The sequence below is a fragment of the Electrona antarctica genome (genome assembly GCF_951216825.1).
Source record: "Electrona antarctica genome assembly, chromosome: 16".
Taxonomy (NCBI): Eukaryota; Metazoa; Chordata; class Actinopteri; order Myctophiformes; family Myctophidae; genus Electrona; species Electrona antarctica.
The window spans coordinates 35,012,688-35,036,220 of record NC_136797.1 but is presented as its reverse complement, the minus strand read 5'-3'; the positions used below and the strand labels follow the sequence as shown (position 1 = coordinate 35,036,220).

Below are 23,533 nucleotides of genomic sequence, written 5' to 3'. Positions count from 1 at the left end.
AATACTTGAGTCCTGTTTATTTTTGTCTGTCTGTATGTCTGTGTATGTGTATGCATGCATCCGTATATTTATTGTTGTTTATTGTACAAATACTAGAGTCCCACTGCTTCTTGTCTGCCTACATTTGTGTGTATGCACGTGTGCTTGCCCAGGTGTGTTTTAATCTGAGAGCAGTTGACTGTTGACTGTTGAATGATTCAATGAAGCCCAGAGAAAACCATGACTATTTGCATAATGGACTGGATCATCTTAATGACAATGATTTTTCCAGTATGGTCTCTCATGTCCTGTCGTTCCTGTCGCTGTCTGGAAGCAGTAATGTAAGATGACCTGATACTGACCGGATGCACAGTGTTAAAATTTAAACTGAATGAGAGGGCAATGTTACTGTTACCACAAGCCACAAGCCACCTCAACCACCACCTGACAAAATATGCATTAAAACAAGAGTGTGCAATTGGTAGCAAATGGACCATGGATCGATCCATTTGGTACCATTTGTACACTCTTGGAGTGATATGAACACTGAGGATTTTACTGTGAGCTTTATTGTGACTCCATTCTGGCCAAATGCCTACATTTGCTAAAATGATATTATGGCAATTATGTTGAAATGTTGAAATTGTTAGAATGTATATTTGTTTTTATAATAACTTTATATCAATTATTTACGCATTAAGACTAGAGTGATCTTCCCAGCATGAAACAACATGTACACATATTGATTGACACTTGATTTAGCCGGTTCTAAGGAACGGTTGGTAATTAGGTAGAAATGCATCAGCCTAATCAAAGATCAGTAACTGAACACCTGTGCTGTAATTTTGTGGGGAGGAAGAGGATGAGGATGAGGAGGGGTCTGGGGGTGGATAGAGTTACAACATCCTTGTGCACACCGACACAGCAACACACACTTAAAACAATTACCGCTCTGGACTTTGCGGTGCAGACATGCAAGTGCACAGCACATGTGGTGCGTGCGTGCACGCACGCACGCACGCACGCACGCACGCACGCACGCACGCACGCACGCACGCACGCACGCACGCACGCACGCACGCACGCACACACACACACACACACACACACACACACACACACAGGTGGACACCCCAGTGAAGCACTGGAGGAGGCCTTGCTACCTGGTCTTCATGAATGATTAACCTCCTTAGTGCTTAGGGCCAGATAGCTCATTACTGGTGTGGTTCATCATCACACACAATGCATGGACACCGGTCCAGCAGGAAGTATCAGTGGTACCCGTGTCTTCTTCAAGACCCGTGTTCGGTGCATCAGAACTGGGCCTGTTCTAAGAGAGCATGTGAACCAAACGGTGACGAGATACGAGGACAGAACATTTGAGTGATGATAGTCTGAGGGTCTAAGCTGAAGAGGCTCTAGTATGGGACACCTGCTTGGCTCCTAAAGTAGCCACCTGCGGCTGTGTCTTTTTGTATTGGCTACTGGAGGACATTAACTGGAAATAGGTTGGATTCATAGTCAGTTTTACAAGACTTGACTCGACCATGACTCACAATACTTTGGAAGTGTCAGAGGTAATGACATGGAGTGTGTATGTGTTGTTCGTTGTAATTTAGTTGTAATTGAGTTTTTTGATTAGATTGCTGTTGTGTCCTTTTTTGGTTTATCCGTCTAGCAAAAAAGCAACAAGTTATAGGTCCTACTGTATGGTGCACTGTACAGAAATATTGTATTTCACAGCCAACTATTATTATTTGAGCTATTCTTAAACGGTGCTAAACTTAATTACACCAAGGCTACACATGTCGGGCACTGGCACTCGCAATGTTAACAGTGACATGTCTGATATCTGCTAGTGCTAAATGATGTCTCACCTACATGTGATTTGTTTCTGTTGCTTTATTGCTATTGTTATTGTTAAACTATACATGTTAATATATCAGTTATGTGCTGCTATTGTAACAGCGTTCTTTGTTTTCCTTCTATCTCTATTCTTTTCTCCTTACTTGAAAACTGCTTGTATGACAAAGAATCTCACCCACTTTTTAACAATTGTAAAGCTTTGATGTGACAATTAAAGATGAAGTTGAACTTGAAGTCATGCATATAAAATCCGGTCGCTTCCGAGAGGATACTGTCCAATCCGATCCTCAGGTTTCTCTAGACGCCTGGAACCCCCTAAATGTGTGTTGCCCTGGGTGATGTATGGTGTCAGTCAATGACCCACGAAGAGTGCTATCTCTTTCAGGAATCTAACTGCCACTTTGTGGCCAAGTAACAGGATCCTATGCAATAGTGGAGAGTCATGGACAATGGAGTGTCCTCTCGGGTGATGGTCTCCAGGTCAGATAGGCTTTCATGTTCCGTTTTAACCTGACGGTTGCTCATTTTTCCATTTTTCCAATAGAGACATAATTTCTCCCTCTCTAACTCCTTCTGTGGATATTTACATCAAGGAAGCAAGCACGATTCCAACTCGTCTCAGTCTCTCTGAGCAGTTTTGGGGCAGCGGTGGCCGAACGGTTTGCGGAGCGGTCTTGTTATCGGAAGGTCACCAGTTCGAATCCCCGGACCGGCACGTTAAAATTACCACCGCTGAAGTGCCCTTGAGCAAGGCATTGAACCCCTACCATGAAATGTTCTATGAGCAGGGTCTGGCTGTAAACAAGCATCTCGAGCTTAGTCCATTCACCCTGGGTAAACAAAGAACTTTGCTTTGCTTTGCTTTCTCAGTCTCTCTGAGTCAACACAGTCGGGAAAGTAACTTTACGATAAATCTCTAAATCTACCATGCCAAATGATGTACTAAAATAAAAGTGCCTTAAACTAAAGGACAGTTCCTTCTATGGGTTGTTGTCACCTCATGTCTACAGTATGTCATGCCTCTTCTCTACAGCGTGATTTATACTTGGATCGAAATAGCCAATCTACAAGCTTGAGATTGTCCCTGGCTGCATGCTTTGACCAGCTAGCTTCTCAATCTGCTTATTGGGGGCGGTGGCTCAGGGGTAGAGTGTCTGGATGGTAACCGTAAGGTTGCCAGTTCGAACCCGGGCTCCCCCAGAGTTACTGTCGAAGTGTCCTTGAGCAAGACACTGAACCCCTAATTGCTCCCGATGTGCTAGTTGGTGCCTTGCATGGTTTCCGCTGCCATCTGTGTATGAATGGGTGAATGTAATGCACAATCTCTGTAAAGTGCCTTGGATAAAGGCGCTATATAAATGCACCATTTACCATTTTATTGTGTTAGGTGCTGCGGTGTGTAGAAACGAGTCCCTTTGAAAGAGTGTTAAATCTCTGTAACATGCTCTGTGCTGTGCCAGGCTGCCAGGACCAGAGTGATTGTTTTTGTTTCCGGAAATGTTGATGGAATTTTCAGCCCATAGAGAAATTGAATCCATATAATAATGTATATTATATTGAGAGAAGTATGTAAGGGAGTCTCAGAATATATTAATTACTATTAATGCTGACACCTTGCTCTTAAATTATCTTTTGGGCACCAGCATTTGTTACTTAAAAGGCCAACTGTATCACACAGGCAAAATATATCACCTGCTGGACTATCAGGACTATCATTTGAAGATTTTAAACCTAAATTGTTTTGTTTCCTATTAAGTTTTTTATTATTATTATTGATTGTATTCATCAGGTGTCCTAGAACAATTTTGGCTTAGTTGCCCAAAGCTGCCGTTTGGGTAATTTGCATACTCCAAGATGGCCACTGAACGCCATGGCAAATCTTTTAACCATTTTCAATTGCAGGCCATGCTTCTTCTTTCGTGTATCGATTGACCTGCAGTTGAAAACCCCTAAAAAGAGATATTACACACCAATGACACCATTCTATTACAAGCGGGTTAAAAGTAACAGCTTTGAGGTGTCAGTGCATGGCCATCTTTGATTATGCAAATTACAAGAGTTGCCCAAAGTTGCCGTTTGGGCAACCAAGCTAAAATCCTTCTAGGTCCCCATATGAATGCAAATACAATCAATAATCAGAAAGATAATTTCTACGTTTTGAACAGATAGAAACGACTATGCCTTTAAAGCCTTTGCTGTGATGTTCTGATAATAGTATAAGGGCTGTGCACTGTGGAGCTTTCTGCATATTTCCCTCTTTGAGGAAATTTGTTTTCTTGCACCCTGGTTTCTGATGATGTGAATACGTTGGTATTTGGTTTCCTCAACAGTCCTGCAGGGAGCCAAAATGGTATATTCACTGTTCAATGTCTTTTGACTGTCTATTCTAATGATACCTTTGTGTCGACTCTTGCAGTTCTCTGTTTCTTTCTCTGTCTCTCTCTCTCTCTCATAATATGTAGGCTACAGTATGTGTCAAGACGGCCTCTTTCCTCTGTCTTTGGTAAATGGTACGAGGGCAACAAGAGGGCAACAATAAATGTGATGAATTAGCTTGTATGTTGTGCCCTTGGCCTATCTTCCACCCTGTATCTGGAAATGATAGAGCTTTCCTGTGTTTTAGGTTAAAAATATCTCAGTTTCCTTCTTATAGAAAGTGTCCCCACTTGCTCTAGCAGTATGTTGTGTGTTTAACAAAAAGGTGAATACAAAACAATGACAGAAACATTACATCAGACAGGTGATACCTCTAACATGCCCAGCTTTCCATACAGACCTGCATTTGCTTCCTCTGTTGCACACTTAAAAATAAAACATTATTAATGGTTTCCTATTGGAGGAAATGGTGGCTGTAATATATCAATGTTTCCTGCCATACTACTTTCCTTTCTCTGATAAAGACCCACATGTTCAGAAAGGAAACCGAGACACATACGTAGGCCACTTTTCCACCAAAATAACCTTGGTTCTAGAACTGGTTCCGTTATAGACTAGGCAGCCATTTTTTGGTTCCATGCAGTTCCAAACCAACTTTTAGGGTTCTGAACCAATTTACAGTGGAAACACTCTGAACTGGTTCAATATTAGGCGGGGAAAAAATAACCAAACCGGTTCAACCCCTGTGGAAAAGAGACTTCTAGGCCTATAGGCCTACCAGGCCAGGACTGGCCACTTAACGACCCGGTGGGCCGACCCGTGGGCCCCACTGGGCCGGTGGAATCAGGTTGTGGTGGGCCGGTCTGGGCCAAATGTTAAATTAGTTGTCTGTTTCAGTGTAGTTGTCTGTTGGTTGTGTATCATTTATGTTGTTCTGTAAAAGTGATGGTATTAAGGGCTTATGTATAATGTATTTCAAGTATTTGTATGTGCCTCGACCCGAAAAGTTAGTAGAGTATATAATTCCGTGAAAATTCACGCCTGAATTTTCGTCTCAGTCCAGCCTTGCTAGGCCGGCTATACTGTAACAGGGTTCCTTAAGTGGAAGTTTGGTAGAGGTCAATTTGACAGTGATGAGAGCTAAACTATTGAATTAAAGTGCATAAAGATGTATTGTGATGTCAATACTGCTGTATTGTGAATGCATTTGCAAGTATAAGCCTTGTATAAGTCATTCTGCACTGTGATTGGCTGAGCATCGCATAATGGGTGTGCCACATGAGCCAATATAAGTGGCATAGAGAGAGTGACACTGTTTCCACACCTGGGCCGACAGCCCATGCGGCCGTGTTCTGCTGTCGGCCGGCGTCTTTTCCGGGTTTTTAGACAGCTGGTCGATGGAAATGATTAAAGCTCCACCCACACGGCTGAATGCCGCGACGGCCAGATTCCCGGAAACGCTTGCCCCCGCGGCAGTAAGCCGTGTGGGTGGAGCTTAATTTCCATCCACCAGCTGTCTAAAAACCCGGAAAAGACGCCGGCCGACAGCAGAAAACGTCCGCGCCTGTCTGGTATGGTAGGTTTGGCAACAGCTAGAGGGAGAGAGATGGGTGTGTCTATCTACCTGCCTATTTAGTTAGTTTGACAAGTTATTTTGAGCGAAGTGTAACAAAACAGATGTTCAAAAACAAACAGCAAAGGGGGGAGAGAGAGGGGAAGAGAGGGAGAGAGAGGGGGGAGGGGGGCGAGAGAGAGAGAGTGGGGGAGAGATTAAGGTAGGGAGAAACTCTGCACATACTTTGGTATGTCATATCCCCGAACGGGTATAGACTAATCATTTTGAGGACAAAAATGTGTGGACGGAATGGGTCCACAGATAATGCGCACTGTGATTGACTAAAAGGTGTGTCATATTCTGCACTGCGATTGGCTGAGCATGGCATAACGGGTGTCCCCTTTGGAACACCCGTTATAAGTGGCAGATATGGGAGAGACAGAAGGGAGAGAGATTGCAGCTAAGAGATAGGGGGGGAGAGAGAGAAGGGGGTAAGAGAGAAGGGGGAGAGAGAGAGAGAGAGAGAGAGAGAGAGAGAGAGAGAGAGAAAAGAGAGGTATAGATTGGGTATGTCATATCATATCCCTGAACAGGTATGGACTAGTATATACATAACTCTAGTTACTCTACTCATAGTATACAACACATCATTGATTTGAATAAAATGTTTAAATGTATACAGCTTGTTTGGAAGCCTGTACTTTTTTACTTGAGTTGTGTATCTGTGGTGTTGCGGGATTGGCCTTCTCCTGATTAGATGATGAATGATGATAGAAGTTAAAATTGTCATGGGCTTAGAGGATGTGGCCAAGGACACCGACTGGAAGTGAATGAAGTCACACAGATATGGGGACAAGTGCAGAGGAAATGAGTTGTCTTCTGGGGAATGAATGGGTGTGTGTGTGTGTGTGTGTGTGTGTGTGTGTGTGCGTGCGTGTGCGTGTGTGTGTGTGTGTGTGTGTGTAGAGCCAGAAGAGAGATAGAGTAAGAAAACAGGACAGAGGGACAGGGCAGGTCATTTAGTCCTTGTGTTGGCCAATAGAAATGTAGGGATATGCATTGTAAAGTTAAAATAGAGAAGAATACTTCCTCTGAGAAGGATACATACATACAGCACATTCTGCGATTGAGAGACCATGTACAATTAAGTTGTTAAAACACCTATTCACTGTGTTGCGATACTGTGTCATCATCACTGACTTGTGGTTCCTGGTTGGGCACAGAGCCTAGAGGAGCGCTGTAACCAGATCCTGCGGAACATGGAGGGTTCTCTGACAGCCCGGGACCGCGTGGGGCTCCAGGACTTCGTTCTGCTGGATAACTACACGAGTGAGAGTGCCTTCCTCGACAACCTGAGGAAGCGCTTCCACGAGAATCTCATCTACGTGAGTCTATCCTACAGCAGTGGCTTTCAAACTTGCATGTGCCCGGGGCACACCAATGGGCAATTTAAAATCTCTAGTCACATCTCATATAGTTAAAATAGCCAATCTACAAGCTCACACCGCATATGTATAAAACAAATAAAAATACAAATAAATGTATTTATTTATTTTTGTTTACAATGACATAAAGGGATACCAGGTTGAAAGTGTCTAAAATATTTGTTTTAGGGTAGGTCTATAGAATTTGCAGACAACATTGGAACTGTCTGGAACACACTTTACAATTGAACCGGATAAATGGATTATTTCTCCCGATTGGAAGACATTGTCAACTCAAAGAGAAAGATAGCTCAAAAGACAACAGAATAAAAATGAATTGTTGCTCTGTATAATAGACAATTTCCTATTTTCTTTCTTTTTTCTAGACCTACATTGGAACTCTTCTTGTATCAGTCAATCCCTACAAAGAACTAGATATCTACAACAAGACAAATATGGATACATACATGGGTGTAAACCTTTTTGAGCTTCCACCTCACATGTAAGATGCCTTTTTTTTTACACTTTACAGGTTGTAAAACCCCGTATTAAAAGGTAACAGAAAACTAGAAAAGAGAGAAAACATAAAAATATGATACAACATATGGAAACTGTATTGAGAAACAAAAAATATATACTGACTTCTAACTTGATGTGCATAACTGGACAATGCCTGTTATTCGTCATGAAAAAATGATAGATTGCCTAAAGAAGCTCAGAGATCTTATACTGTTATTTTGCTATACTATAAAAACAAGAGTTACTGTAGACCTGGCCAACTTCCAGAGGATTACTTAAATGTAAATATCAAATACAAATTATACACCTCCATGTGAGACTGAAGAAAAGCAAATTAATTAATTAACTTTTGAGTCTTGGACATTTTTACACTGTTGTCATAGGATGAAAACCACCCACAAACAGCCTCATTAAAAAGCCTTAAAGCAAAAAAAAAAAAAGTAGCTGGCAGTAATGAGTCGCTGTCCTTCAGTTATGCCCTGGCAGACAACGTGTTTCGCACCATGCTGAGTGAGGTCAACAACCACTTCATCCTGATCTCAGGGGAGAGTGGAGCTGGCAAGACGGAGGCCTCCAAGAAAATCCTGCAATTCTATGCTGTCAGCTGCCCCAGCACAAGACTCCTGAACAATGTCAGAGATCGACTGGTTCTTTCTAACCCAGTTCTTGAGGTGGGTTTCATTCATTTGACTGGATCTTGAGTACCAGTGGCATCAGCTTCATTAATACGATGAGGTCCAAGTAATTCCAATCTTAAGCCCTTGTTTCCGGTTTATTTTGTTTATTTTGGGCTAGCCCCATCTGTGACCTCCCAATTCGCTGTAGCTCTGGGACATGGTGAGCACACTGAGCAGCAGATTGGGAATGCACTGCTGTGTTAGAATTCTCCCAGGCTGTCAAAAGTATTTTGACCACCATGTTTTTGCTGAAGACATCTGAATGAAGCTTGGACCACCTACAGTACAATTTGATACGACATTGGATAATGCAATAGGTTAAACTGCTATTCTATGTGGATGGCAATGTTATGTGACAGAGTCCAGAGCTACAGCGGGAAAAATAATTATAATACAAAAATGTTTATTTAACGTTTCATACATTTCAAAAAAATAGTCAATCTACAAGCTCACAGCTTGTGTAAAGCTTAAGTGGTACTGGTTAACACTCCTTTTCCCCTGCCAGGCTTTTGGAAATGCCAAAACCCTGAAGAATGACAACTCAAGTCGCTTTGGGAAGTACATGGACATCCAGTTTGACCACCAGGTTCAATTAAATGACTCCTCTTTATAACTACCTGTACAATTTCAACAATCAACATGATGTCTTTTAATGGCTGTTGGGATCACAAATGAATAGAGCATCATTCCCCCACAGGGGGGAGCTGTTGGAGGCCACATCCTCAGTTACCTGCTGGAGAAGTCCCGTGTGGTACATCAGAACCATGGAGAGCGGAACTTCCATATCTTTTACCAGCTAGTGGAAGGAGGAGATGAAGAACTGCTGCGTTGGCTTGGCCTGGAAAGGAACTGCCAGCACTACAATTACCTGGTACAGGTCAGAGGACAACACCTTATTTTCCCAGTGATTATCACTTTGGGTAGCTGTACTGTAGCTCAGTGGGTAGAGAGGTGCCTTCTGGGAATCAGAAGGTCACTGGTTCTGTCCTTGGCTTGAGCCATCTGAGCAGCCATCTGCTCAGTGAAGCAGTAAAAGTAATGTTCCCTACCAAAGCAGGGACCAGAAAATACTTCTCCCCCTTTGGACTGACTAAAATCATTATTGTAAAGCCAGAACCCATGTGCTTCAATTTGGAACCAGTACATGTGGTTAGATTTATTTTTAATTGTCATTATCTGTGTCTCAAGAAGGGGGATTGTGCCAAAGTGAGCTCCATCAACGATAAGAGTGATTGGAAGACAGTGAAGAATGCCCTCTCTGTCATAGAGTTCAGTGAGAATGACATGGAGGTGAGGTTTCATAATTCTGCAATAGACTATAAGGTCATTGTTTAGAAAAATAGGGATAGTGATTCTAAGCAATGATTTATACCTCGGCTGTATCCGTTGACAAAAATGTTTGATTTTCAGCTTATGACCACTGTGGTATACAGAGGTGCAAGTCACTTGTAAACAATTCTCAATAGCCCAGTCCTTCAAATTATCTTCAGTAGGATCATTTGATTGTATGGATCATGCTACTTCAAGGGGATATCATGCTCTTACAGTACCATTAAGCATTGTGGGAGAGGGTCCTGTTTACTTACAGAACTATACTGTAAGTTCAATGTTTCTGGTCATTTACAATGTGTTTATTCCTGGGTACAATGCAGCACCTGTTTGGAATTATTGGAAGTGTGCTCCACCTCGGAAATATTAAGTTTGACAAAGATATTCGAGGATACGCCACTCTCAACAACAATCCAGACTTGCACTGGGTGTCAAAGGTGAGAGACCCCAGTACAGTGTAAATAATTTAACCTTGCTCTTTCAGAAAGAGCGCTACTAGGTATTTGGTGTCATGTGTTTGCTTGTTTTTTTCCACTGTGCAGTTGCTGGGAATTCCTACTCAGGTGCTACAAAAGAGCTTAACCCACAGAAAGATTGAAGCCAAAGCAGAGGAGGTAAGATAACTACCAGTATTTTTATGTTGGCCTACTTTAGACCACAAATGCAACTTGATTGCTTTGTTCTACTGTTTAGATGTTCAGTCCCTTCACAGTGGACCACGCAGTATATGCCAGGGACGCCCTAGCCAAAGCCATCTATGATCGGACTTTCAATTGGCTGGTCAACAGAATTAATGAATCATTAGCCAACAAGGTGAGTATCGGCTATATCACAGTGCCCAGACAAAAGCAATTTTTCTATCCTCAGGTATACAGGTGTACTACCAGTACTGTCAAAACCTGGTACTGATGGAAGTGTCCTTGCTATGATTTATGTATAGGATTCCTCCAGGAAGACAGTGATTGGTCTGCTGGACATCTATGGATTTGAGGTGTTTAATGTGAACAGGTGAGGATGTGCTTAACAGGGCTGGCTCCTGTAGAGTGAATATATGAAACGAATAGCTTGACAATGACACTGGCTTTTGTTTGTTTCAGGTTTGAGCAGTTTTGCATCAACTACTGCAACGAGAAGCTCCAGCAGCTCTTCATCCAGCTGACCCTAAAGTCAGAACAGGAGGAGTATGAGCTGGAGGGGATTGAAGTAAATGCTCCAATAACTCACTCACATAGCAATTACCAATTTGGGCAATTACCAGACAGACGTAGTAGTTATGGGAGATTACGTAAACTACATCCAAGTAAAAGTAAAAAATTTAAACATATAATTACTGTGCAATAATTCAAAACAGGCTTGGTTGACATACAGTAGGGCCCACAATGTAACCCATGATCTCTGTTATGTTTAGTGGGAACCTGTGCCATTTTTCAACAATAAGATAATCTGTGACCTGGTGGAGGAGAAACACAGAGGCATCATTTCCACATTGGTAAAGTCACGATTGATTGATTGATTGATTGATTGATTGATTGATTGATTGATTGATTGATTGATTGATTGATTGATTGATTGATTGATTGATTGATTGATTGATTGATTGATTGATTGATTGATCGATCGATCGATCGATTGACTGACTGACTGTTGGCCAGGCAGATTCAAAATGTAAACATACATTGTCAATTAGCTCAATTATGTATGCTTAAATAGGATGAAGAATGTTTACGTCCCGGTGGAGCCACGGATCTAACCTTCCTGGAAAAGCTGGAGGAAAAGCTGAATGGTCATCCACATTTTGTCACGTAAGTTCAGACATTCATGTTAATTCATATGGCATGTAGTTTTCTGAACCATGGTCTCTCACTATCAACTTACATACAGAACCATAGTAGAACAAAAATCATTTACACATTTTTGTACTTCCTGCAGGCATAAACTGGCAGATCCAAAAACCAGGAAAACACTAGAGCGAGAAGACTTCCGCCTCTTGCACTATGCTGGGGAAGTTACATACTGTGTGACTGGTGAGCGATGCAGAGGAACTGCATGTCAACAATTCATTCTCTACATTGTCTTATCACACTATGTTCTTTGAAGCAACTTTGTTCTCAAACATTTCCATGTCAATGACCCACAAATTGATATAGATTAGGCTACACACCCTTTTGAAAAGACGCTGTGCCATGGACGCCCACCTAAGTCGATTTTCTTACATTCTCATTGGTCTATCTTTGGGCTGGTGAAATTATGAATAAATGTAATTGTTTCTTCCATAGATATATATATATATCTATGGTTTCTTCTACTTTGAGAACCACTGCTCTGAAGCAATACATCTTGATAAAATAAATACTGTGTGCTCCACGCACGCACGCACGCGCGCGCGCACGCACGCACGCACACACACGCACACCTAAATCAGGATTATAGTAAAAGCCACGGTCGGTTATCCCCTCAATTGTGCTCTTGAACAATTTTTCAGGGTTCTTGGACAAGAACAATGATCTCCTGTACAGGAATGTTAAAGAGGTAAGGGTGCCCGTACCCACAGCTAAAATTGGAAATGGAGACATCTGTTTCCTGCCAAACGTATGTATTATTCATTGGTAAGCACACCTGTGAATTATAGAGGAGCTGATTGTTAAGCATTGCTTTGGAATAGACTGACAGGACTTTTGAGGGATGATATATTTGTACCAGGCTGCTGAAGGGATTCTTTAACTCATATCTGGGATTTCATGTCCCAGAAATAGCACTTACGTCAAATAGTGAAAATAGCTGATCTACAAGTTAACAATGCTTTGCAACACCATGTGTTGTGACCATGTAGATTGGTTATTTTCTTCTACTTTTCAATTCAATTCAATTTTACAACAAGTTGTCTCAAGACACTTTACATGTAGAGCAGAGAACTGACAGAGATCCCACCCTGAGCAAGTACTTTTCTATGTTTGCCATATGTCCTTATACTTTAACTGAATGTTTTCCTTTTATGTTACAATTAAATTATTAAACCGCATTGGTAAAGGTTATAGGCCTACTTGTTTGGTACTATATGTGTAATACATGAGATATTTTTCATCTCCCTAAGGTCATGCGTCAGTCCCAGAATGCTATTATCCAGCACTGCTTTCCTATAACTGAACCAGACAGCAAGAAAAGACCTGAAACAGTAAGTAACACCTTCAGATGATGCTGATACTGTAATGGCCTCATCATTGTGTGCTTACACATTTTTATTATGTTCTGCTACAACCTTTCAGGTGGTCACTCAATTTAAGGGCAGCCTGGTTGGTCTAACTGAGATCCTCATGTCTAAAGAGCCCTCGTACGTCCGTTGCATTAAACCCAATGATGGCAAGCAGCCAGGTGAGTGATTGTGTAAAAATAAAATAAAAATAATCGGTTGAATATTTATTTTAGAGATGTTCCCTGATAATATAAAGATGAAGATGAAGATGAAGATGAAGATGAACGAGAATCATACAGTATGAAAAATTAAGTCTTTCAAATTCAGTTTGCACAAGCCTGCCCATGCCAACAGCAATAAGGTATAAAAGACTGCATTTCTAGTTTAGCTACAGTTTAGGTTGTGACTGAGTCATGAAATGATGAAATAAATCTGGTCATTGGAGGTGTGTTGTTGGTTGACAGACAGCAAAATGAATAAAGGGCTCTTGAATAATGTTGATATACTCCTAAACAATCTGTTGTTGTAGGACTAGTAGCATGCCAAAGTTTGTGCTATTGCCATTGAGAATGCATTGGGCGTTTAAGTTAAATAACTCAGAAACTACAAATCATTTCAAAGTAAAAAGTTCCAGCATGTGTCTCCACAGTAAGCTGAATTATAAAATGTGTGAATAGAGTTTCTAGGTGAAAGTAATTTTTTGACGTGCCATCGAGCTGCCATTGAGCCCCATTATAAATTTCTCAAATTTGAAAGCACTATATTTCTAAAACTATGAAACATTTCAAAGATTTCTTTTCAGGCAAACATGTCCACCGTAAGATGAACCTAAATAGGTTTGAATGGGGTTTCTAGGTGTAAGTATGTAGGACTAGTAGCATGGCAAAGTTTGTGCTATTGCCATTGAGAATGCATTGGGCGTTTAAGTTAAATACGGGGGGGACATATTTTGTCATAATTTCTCCCTATTCCAAAGCCCCCCCAGATAAATTATATATTTAAACTATTTTCAGCAATGGTACACTTATTTTTTCAGTGGGTAGATCTTGTTGAGCTGGTCATTTTGAAAGTAGATCTCACGTCATAAATGTGTGGGCACCCCTGTATTAGACTATAAAGGTAGACATGGAGCACTGGAATTAAACTGAGCAACCTTTGGTGAAAACATATCACAGATTTGTTTCATCGATGTACAATTGTTTCAGTATGCCAATTTCTCAACTAAAAGTAGGCAAATCACGTAGTTCATCATACCTCACATATAAGTTCTGACAACTTTAACCATGTTCGGTCGGGAACTCGGGATGTTGGCAGGAGCATGGGCGTTGTTTAACAGTGTATAACTTGATGCATGTTGCCTTCTGACCTGTCCTTGAATGCAGGGCGGTTTGACGATGTGTTGGTGAGACACCAAGTGAAGTACCTGGGACTAATGGAGCATCTGCGGGTCAGGCGCGCCGGCTTTGCTTACCGCCGCAGATACGAGCTCTTCCTTCAAAGGTGCCTAAGCAAACCACTTAGCTCACTAGGACTACTCTTGTCGTTCTCATCCATTTAACCCATTTTGACCTGAGATCAGATTCTAAAAATGTCGTTCTTTGATTTTTCAAAAATAGCAGACCTACAAGCTCATAGCGCGCCACTCGGTGGCGCGCTATGAGCTTGTAGATCTGCTATTTTTCAATAGCTAAAGCATAACATAATGCTAACACCAAAAGGGGTTCCCGCCCAAAATGGGTCAAGTCAGTGAAAGGGCACTGCTTTACTCCATGCAGAAAATAAATTGCATTTTGCCATACAGTATAGTTAGTATTTACTATTTAAGCATGTTTGGCATTGTCCCAGAGATTGTTGTTGCTGTCAGATATTCTAGCTGTTTCAGGTGTTCCGTTTCTGATTTGTGTGTCCTCTCAGGTATAAGCCTCTCTGTCCAGACACCTGGCCTCACTGGAAGGGAACTGCAGCAGATGGGGTGCTGTGTCTGATAAAACACCTAGGCTATGAGGCTAATGACTACAAGATGGGCAGGTGAGGAGCACTTAATGGACGGGACCTGTTTTATTATTAATATATTGTAGTATATAGTAACCACGTTTTTTTGTTCCCCTAAAAGGACCAAGATTTTCATACGCCATCCCAAAACTCTGTTTGCCACAGAAGATGCATTTGAAATCTGCAAACATGAGCTAGGTGATTTATTGCTCTAAATGTTTTGTTATAGGATACAGTGAGTAAAAATGTATCATTTGCATTATATAATTGAATGTCTCATTACTATCTCATAGCAACACGGATCCAGGCCAAGTACAAAGGCTACAGGGCGCATGGAGAGTTCCAGAAACAGAAAGAAGCTGGTGAGACATTCTTTGATGAGATACATGTTTATGTGGCGCCCAAAGTTACAATTAAAGGTAGGGTAAGTGATTCTTTTTGGTTAAAACAAAAGGTTTTGTTAAAAGGTTAAATCACGATATATTCTGATAGTAATCATTGCTATAGAGTACAAAAGGAGTCTACCGACGCGCCTCACGCCTAAAGCGGCTGGTCCGGTGCTTCACAGGAACAAGGACACTTGATGCAGAAGGAGGAGAGGACACTGGAGCAGCACGGATGATGAAGACCTTTTAGGTCGAAACGTTAGTCGTTTGTATACTAGCACCTAAACAAAAGGCTTCAAATGTCTGTGCTGCTCCAGTGTCCTCTCCTCCTTCTGCATTGCTATAGTGTGTTCATTTTGTTCAATAACAGGGGTATCCCTGTCTCTCCAGCTCTTTGAACAGAGTATACATGTTCAGGTAGGTGACAAATGTTCAACCAATCAGGAGAAAGTAGCTTTTTATCAGCTGTTTTTAAAAAAATATATATAGTGTTCCAGTTCCAATTTTGTCTGCTCATTATTTGTGTCCAACTGTCCATCACTTACAATTCCACTTGTTTAATCTGTATCCTCCTGACTTAGTTCTCTATCCTGAATGGATAAAATTGGTATCCCGACCTGAAAATCCTGGGGAGACATGGAAGCTCCTGTTAGTTACTGAACAAATAGCAATAAGTACTATCACAATATAGAGATGTTTTGTAACACTTATTTAACCAAAGAAAATCACTTGCCCTACCTTTAAATAACTTGTATTATTTTATTAGCCACAAAGATTGAGAACTGCTGGAGAGGTTTGAAGGCAAGGCAAGAGCGGGAAAAAAGGCAATGGGCTGTCAAGGTCATAAAGAAGTAAGTGATACAAATCATTAATCGTCCCCATCAGGCGTAAACCTTGTATCTCAATATTTTTAAGTCCCCCCCCCAATACATTAATAACCTAATCTGTGACCAGATTTGACTGAGAGACTGCCATCGCGCAAATTCCAGCTTTTCACCAGAGGAGAAAAACGTTTTTTTAAATGAGTTTATAGCACAGGCAGACTCTTCACATACTAGAGCATGTCTGAAATAAGTGTCAGAGCTGAAATCAACATGTAAATATGAAATAAATGCTTAAACATGTAGCTAGGTGTAATGTTAGAGACCACAGAAGTGAACCTTTCAAGCCTGTTTTCTCAACTCGCTGTTTTCTGCAAGACATTACTCTATAAGCCATATCTCCAAAACTGGTGGGCCAGACTGAACAACCAATATGTCAATTTGAAGCTATGATTCCCTACTTTCATATGACATGAAAAAACGAAAATTCAAAAAAATCCAATGGCAGTCCCTCAGTCAAATTTAGTCACATATGTCATACTTCATTGTGTGACAGTGTTGTGCAAAAGTAGCAACAAATAGCTGTTCTACAAACTAGCAATGCATTGTGACATGTTCTCTATTTTGGATGAATAATAACTAGTTGGATCCAATGAAACGCATTTTTTTTTCTCCATTTCCTGTGGTTCTGGATATGCAAGGTTTCTGCCTGACAGCGATGAAATGTGACTTGATTTACAGACGTTACATCTCTGCTAACGCGATGTTGTGTTAACACACATAGGTTCATCAAAGGTTTCATGACCAGAAATGATGAGGTTTCCTCAGACAACAGAGAGTACCTTGCATACGTAAGGCAGAACTACCTGACACGTCTCAAGGAAAACCTGCCCAAGACAGTCCTGGAACGAAACAACTGGCTAACTCCTCCTCCGATCATGAAGGAGGTGAATGTGACTTTTGATACCTGTACATTGTTAACAGGTAAAATGCTGCTATATGCTATATTCAGTGGTGGACAATAACTACAGTAAGTTTACTTTTAAACTTGTCACTTGTAACTACATTTTTTGAGTATGTATTTTTTGAGGAAAGAATATTACTTTAATTCCACTACATTTCAAAGAAACATAGCCTATGCCTATTGTTTTTTGACTCCACTACATTTCTAGGAAGGGACCCCCAGGACCCAAACTTACAAACATACATTCCAAATTATATATATACAGTATATATATCATTATATATATATAAAATGTACTTTGTAATTTGTACTTTTGAATACTTATGAATACTTATTGTGTAATCTTTGAACAGTCGTATCTACGTATACTTTGACTCAAGTACTGGGGTAGAATACATTGATCTGATCTGATGCACTTACACACTAATCAATGGCGGCATTGATTATATTGTGTATTAGTGTGTAAGTGCATCAGATCAATCTAAACCAGCTACAATGTCTTTGTAGGCCTCCAAGCTCTTACAGAAGATGTACATTCGCTACATGGTACAGAAGTACGTTCGAGGTATCACTCCACAAAGGACAGCACAGGTATGGTCAATTATTTTCCCTCAGCCATTCACGCTGTTAAAGCTACAATCCAGAACAAAATTATTTGAATGAATAAAATGTTAACCAATCTGTATGGTAGACAGGTTCAGACAGTATGTCAATACAAAATAACTAGCACATCTGCAGTGGTTGGAGGTGGTCTCCCTACGAGCAGGGGTTCTCAACCCGTGGGTCGCGACTCGGCGCCACTCGGTGGCGCGCTATGAGCTTGTAGATCTGCTATTTTTCAATAGCTAAATTATAACAATGCTTAAAACACCAAAAGGGGTTCCCGCCCAAAATGGTTTAAGGTTATTGTAGCAGGTCGGGAGGGGGCGGGGCGGGGGTCCCGAGACATTGCCAAAGCATTTCCGGGGGTCCCCGGCCAAAAACGTTGAGAACCCCTGGGATAAGACACCTACTGGATGGAAAGTACTACTGGCCCTGTCCAAGCATGGATGCCTTCTTGCAGAGTGGAAGAAGAAATGGGGACCAGGGTTTGACATGCAGCTTTAAAGACGTAACTGTTCATGGTGTTTCCCACGTTCTAGATCCAGATGAAGTTGCTGACCAGCACAATGTTCAAGGGAAAGAAAGAAAACTATCCATTCAGTGTGTGCAGGCCTTTTGTGGACACCAGGATAAGTAAGATTGTAGTACAGTTTTTATATTTATGTACTTTCTATTCCACTAATAGTAGCTTTCATCCCTTTTTGGGGGAACTTTTTTAAATTATCCTTACATAATTAAACAGAACAAAAAGCAAGCTGAATTGAAAGATATATATCCAAGCTGATACCAATCTTCTTTGATGTCAGTCTCATGGTCAAATACTCTGTCCTGTCATTTCGTATAGGCGAGGAGGACATCAACATCAAAGTGCTTCAGATGATTCGCCATGAGCGTATCAAGGTAAACTCATCTTGTGGATTACTCAGGGCCTGCATAATATTGATCTTTAACCAACTTGTCATACAGTACGTATTAAAGATTTCAGAAATAGCGTAATTAGAACACTGTACAATCATAACATGTTGCGATGTGACGCATTGTGAGCTTGTAGATGGGCTTTCGTGTGACACTGTCATACGACATAAGTATAAAAAAGTGAGTATACCCGTATTTGATCCATTGTATGTGTTTGTCACACAGTACAGTGTCCCTGTGGTGAAGTACGACCGGAATGGGTTCAGGCCTCGTCTTAGGCAGCTCATCTTCACTCAGACTGCAGCTTACCTGGTGGAAGAGGGCAAGATCAAGCAGCGAGTTGAATACAACTCTCTGAAAAGTACAGCAATGTATACACTTATAACACTGTGATGATGAGATATTGGAAAGCCATTCATAATCCTAGGAGATCGATCTAGGGGGCATAGATCTAGGGGGCATGTGTGTGCACTTGTTGGAAGTTTTGCTTTACCACTGTAAAGTACCACTATTATCTTCATGTTTTTTTTACATTCTCAATCATCTTCTGTTTTCATAGGTGTGTCAGTGAGCAATCTCAGTGACAACTTCATAATTCTCCATGTCACATGTGAGGACATCAAGCAAAAGGTACAGTAGTCAATAGTAGTCAATAAATAGGCTGTGTCTATGGTAGGCAGGCACAGATGATTTAATGGGCAATTCTTAAATGTAGCTCCTCAGAGGTGAGCCGTCTAGAAGAGGGTCTTGTCTGTCTGTGTGTCCGGATATAATCTCAGAACGAAAAAACATTGCATGGAGGCACCTGGAATGTATCCTCAGTGATGTATTGTATCATAATCCCAAGATCAACAGCATCTTGGGTCTCGCAACATCATACCCCTCACTCAGGTGACCCAGCCGGAGTGATCAAGTCCCGTCTTACGATCCCTGTAGCTACCCATGATCAGTCCCATTAGGGAAAGACCAGGGCCACACAATCAGTTTCTCCGGAACTACTCTGCTGGGACTGGGAGGTCTGGCGCATGGAAGGACTAGGCTCTGTGGGTTGACTCCTCTACGGGCCCCTCCTACATCTCACCAGGTCCACTCCTGCTCTCACCAGGCCCAGGACCTGTGCGTTGCATCAGACTCCCAGCACCAGACACTTCATTCAGGAGTGGCGGATTCTTGAGCCGCAATGGTTCCGCAGGCTCCACCAGCAGGGGAACGGTGGTGCTGCAGGTTCCGCTTGCGCCTTGAATGGCCCTTCTAAAGGCCTTACCGAGGGCTGTTGGCCTGCCTCCTCTCGGAAGACAGTCTGGGGCGCCAACCCATGCATCCCAGATTCCCAGCTGTCACCCATCTCTCCGGTGGTCACCAGACTATACCCAGTTGTCACATTCTTATCAGTCACTATAAATAGAACAAAGTCATAAAGATCATAATCCATCGGTCCAAACTTTGATTTATATTGGAAGTCAATGGGGCTCAGATATAACCTGACTCCGCCAGATGGGGCAGCAGCTAGAGGCGGGATAGCTGCTGCTGATTGGCCAGGCCGTTTTGTGGCCGGGCATCAAGTCTGCCTGAGAGTTCCCAGATGGGAGCAGGAGGGGGGAGCCCAGTGTACTCTCTGCTGCCCCATCTGGCGGAGTCAGGTTAGCTCAGATAGGGGAGCTGAATGCCATGCCCATGAGTACACACTCCATATTTGGGTGTAGCTGCATTGGGAATTCCTTATATGGTTATGGCTGAGTCATAGTGACATGAGTGTGATGATGGCCAGTCCTCCAAGTGATTACATTTTTATGTGACTTTTAAGAATATAAGAAGAATCAACTTTATTGTCACATAACAGGTTTACAGGTGTGAAGTGAGTGAAATTCGTTTTCATGCAAGCTTTATCATTTTTTTGTTTTCCTCTTATGGACAGCTATCCTCTTTCAGCCATGCCATAAAAAACTATTGCATTAACAATTGTGAAATATTACATTTACATAATTTTACAAATATACAAATAGTACATCTGAATAATCTAAGAACGATAATTTTGATTTATTTAGGGGGATCTGGTTCTGCAGTGTGACTACCTGTTTGAGGCCTTGACTAAGCTGACTGTCATAGCCAACAATCAGACCTGCATCAAAGTGGTCCAGGGCAGGTACTGTACAACATGTTCTAGATTGAATCCTAGATTGTAAAACTTGTGTTGTTGTTTTTGAGGGGCACTAGGCGCTAACCACTCCTATGTCCAGCTTTGAGGGTTTGTGTAAACACAAACATTGTCCTAACACAAATACTGAATGCCATTGACAATGAATGGCCGGTTGTGTGTGTTTGTGCAAACACAAACATTGAATGCCATTGACAATGAATGGCCGGTTTTGAGTGTTTGTGCAAACACTAACATTGAATGCCATTGACAATGAATGGCCAGTTTTGAGTGTTTGTTTGAAGACAAAAGTGAGGATGCAAATTGTGAATGGCCGGAATGTGATGATGTATGACGACGTATGATGATAAGCGTGCCCCTCACACGGGTGTTATTTTTACTTTACTAAAATGGAGGACCCACAGAAGATACATTTTCTATCATTGAGCTAAGACACAATAAGCAGGGTAGATATTGCAACTTTGAGTTTCAGCCACTACCACTAGTCAACCAGTAGGTGTCCTACCTGACCTAGGTAGGTCTAACTGTGTTGGTAGTAGGCTATAGGCCACCCCCAACCACCACAGTTGTGTTATGTACTGTACATACTCAAAATAACATTATATTCACTAATAAAAGTTCAGCATTGCAGTTTTAAGTGATAGACAATGAATGAATTATTTATGCTCGACATTGATATTGTAACGTTATATATGTAAAACTGTCATTATTGCAGCGTACGGTTTGATATTCAGCCTGGTCGAGAGGGGTTCATTGACTTTGTGAGTGGTCAGGAGTGCATGGTCTACAGGGCAAAGAATGGCCATTTGATGGTGGTGAGTATGAAGTCCAAGATTTAAGTCAATCTCATTCTTATTGTTATTAATATGTTCATATACTATAGAATGTACACCTTGCCTTCTCAGGAATCTACAAGAGCCAAGTCAAGATGATGACTACACTGATGCTGAGATGATGTTGCTCGTGTTCCTTATCGAGCCATTGCAAACATTATTCAGCCATGTGTAGGCTACTGGACAATCCAGCTTCATGTTACTAGCACAGTAATATCTGTTTAATGTTAGTTCGTTTTGTAAATATAAGGCATCTCATGACAATGCTATACTGTATTGCATTTTGTTCGATAACCACAGCCAACATTTTATTTATAGACAAGAGACAACAACATGCATAGTGTAACCTGGCCAGAGTCCAGCAGCATTGATGAAGTATTTGAGTAAGTAGGCACTTACAGAATCCCACCATGTGACCATACCTACCAGATACATTATACAATGGCCTCATTTTTTTTTATGAATGTTACAGACTAGACCTTTTTTTTTTACTAGATGGAACTGATATCCTGTTTTATACTGTATACACTAGCAGTAGGAAAACAAAACAAAACACTAGAATGTGTGAAGCCATATATGTCATAACTTTTATAATTTCTCACATGATGAATCTTATTTACAGTAAAGGACAATAAAGCATAAGATAAATGTAAAACAAAAGCATTTATTTTCTTCTAGTTGCATACACTGAAAGTCATGAATAAATTTGATCTGAGCTCTAAAATACTATTTACTATGTACTTAAGTAAAGTTGTTGTAATTAAATGGGTGGATTTTGCCATAAAACAAAGCTCAACATCCAAAAAGAGTGATCAAAATATATGACCTAGCTTCTACTGCCACCATCAGGCCAAAACAAACTTCACACACACACACAAGATAAAATGATGTCCCCCTTTGTGTGGGACAGTCCCTCATTTCCAAGACTTTTCAGGCATCCCATAAATTGAGACCCTGTCCCACACTGTGACTGGCAGGCCTCAGTGTTCCGATGCCCTAATAGTGAGTCCCCTAATAGTTGGCTTTGTGTTGTAAAGCTCTTTTCCTGCTAGATGTGTTTTAAGCATGTTAAAATAGAATGCGAAATATCCCCTATATACAGTTACCAAGTCAGCCATACCATCCATGACCAAAATGTACATTGTATAACAAGTGTGAGAGAGGCCAGAGGGGTTTAATAACAAAATTATAGGCAATATTAGGCCTATGGTCGAATATGATATCAAGGCATTTCATTTCCACTTAAATAAGTTGTAACCCCATCCCGTCCCACACTTTTTACTTTCTCAAACTGTATTTAAGATGATTTCCTTTTTTTCATAGAAGTGTATATTTCTACGTCTTTAAATGTTCTGATGAGTTGAAAATGGAGGACCCTGATGTAAACATTAAACAAGTCTTTTTTTTATTTTCCTACATTTTTATCCCACGATTTTGCAACCCATTTTTTCACCCAGTCTAATGTAATCCTGGGCGCTACACTTCCTCTGCCAACCTGGGGGGGTAGCGGACTGACCTCATGCTTCCTTCTATGCATGAGGAGTCCAAGCTGCTTCTTTTCACCCGACAGGGGAGAGTTTCCCCGGCCGGACGTAGCGCGTGGAAGGAACACGTTATTCCAACCAGTTCCTTTCTCCTCCATCAGGCACCCGGCTGGCCAGGGGGAGGTAGTTTAGAGACCAGGATTACTACATGTTTTTGTGACGGTACCTACTACCTACCCTAGGGGACATGGGGAGAACATGCAAACTCCACACAGAAAGGCCCTTTCGCCAACCCTGCCTCGGGTATGGGCACTGATGACACGGAGGAGAGAACACGACCCCAGCGCCCACAGCGTCCCGAGCGGGTAATCGAACCCAGGAACTTCTAGCTGTGAGGCGACAACACTACCGACTGTGCCACCGTGCCCCACATTAAACAAGTCTTAGTGCTTTTTCTGGTTTTAT

At 41.5% G+C, this 23,533-nt stretch overlaps 1 protein-coding gene across 1 annotated transcript; it reads left to right on the top strand.

Annotated features, from left to right (window-relative positions):
- Positions 1–1,526: 1,526 nt before the first annotated feature.
- On the top strand, positions 1,527–21,877 carry myo1hb (myosin IHb; the record flags this gene model as incomplete). The annotated part of the gene is made up of 32 exons (XM_079524835.1): positions 1,527–1,556; positions 7,000–7,161; positions 7,587–7,702; positions 8,192–8,390; positions 8,902–8,982; positions 9,094–9,273; positions 9,588–9,686; positions 10,049–10,162; positions 10,268–10,339; positions 10,419–10,538; positions 10,666–10,733; positions 10,823–10,928; positions 11,134–11,214; positions 11,436–11,527; positions 11,655–11,749; positions 12,208–12,254; positions 12,817–12,897; positions 12,989–13,094; positions 14,298–14,415; positions 14,830–14,943; positions 15,029–15,105; positions 15,201–15,269; positions 16,060–16,144; positions 16,899–17,061; positions 17,586–17,669; positions 18,221–18,314; positions 18,526–18,581; positions 18,822–18,957; positions 19,156–19,226; positions 20,642–20,739; positions 21,467–21,566; positions 21,657–21,877. 32 exons carry the CDS (start codon positions 1,527–1,529, stop codon positions 21,681–21,683), a joined length of 3,141 nt encoding a protein of 1,046 aa, XP_079380961.1. The 3' UTR covers positions 21,684–21,877.
- Between the last annotated feature and the right edge of the window lie 1,656 nt (positions 21,878–23,533).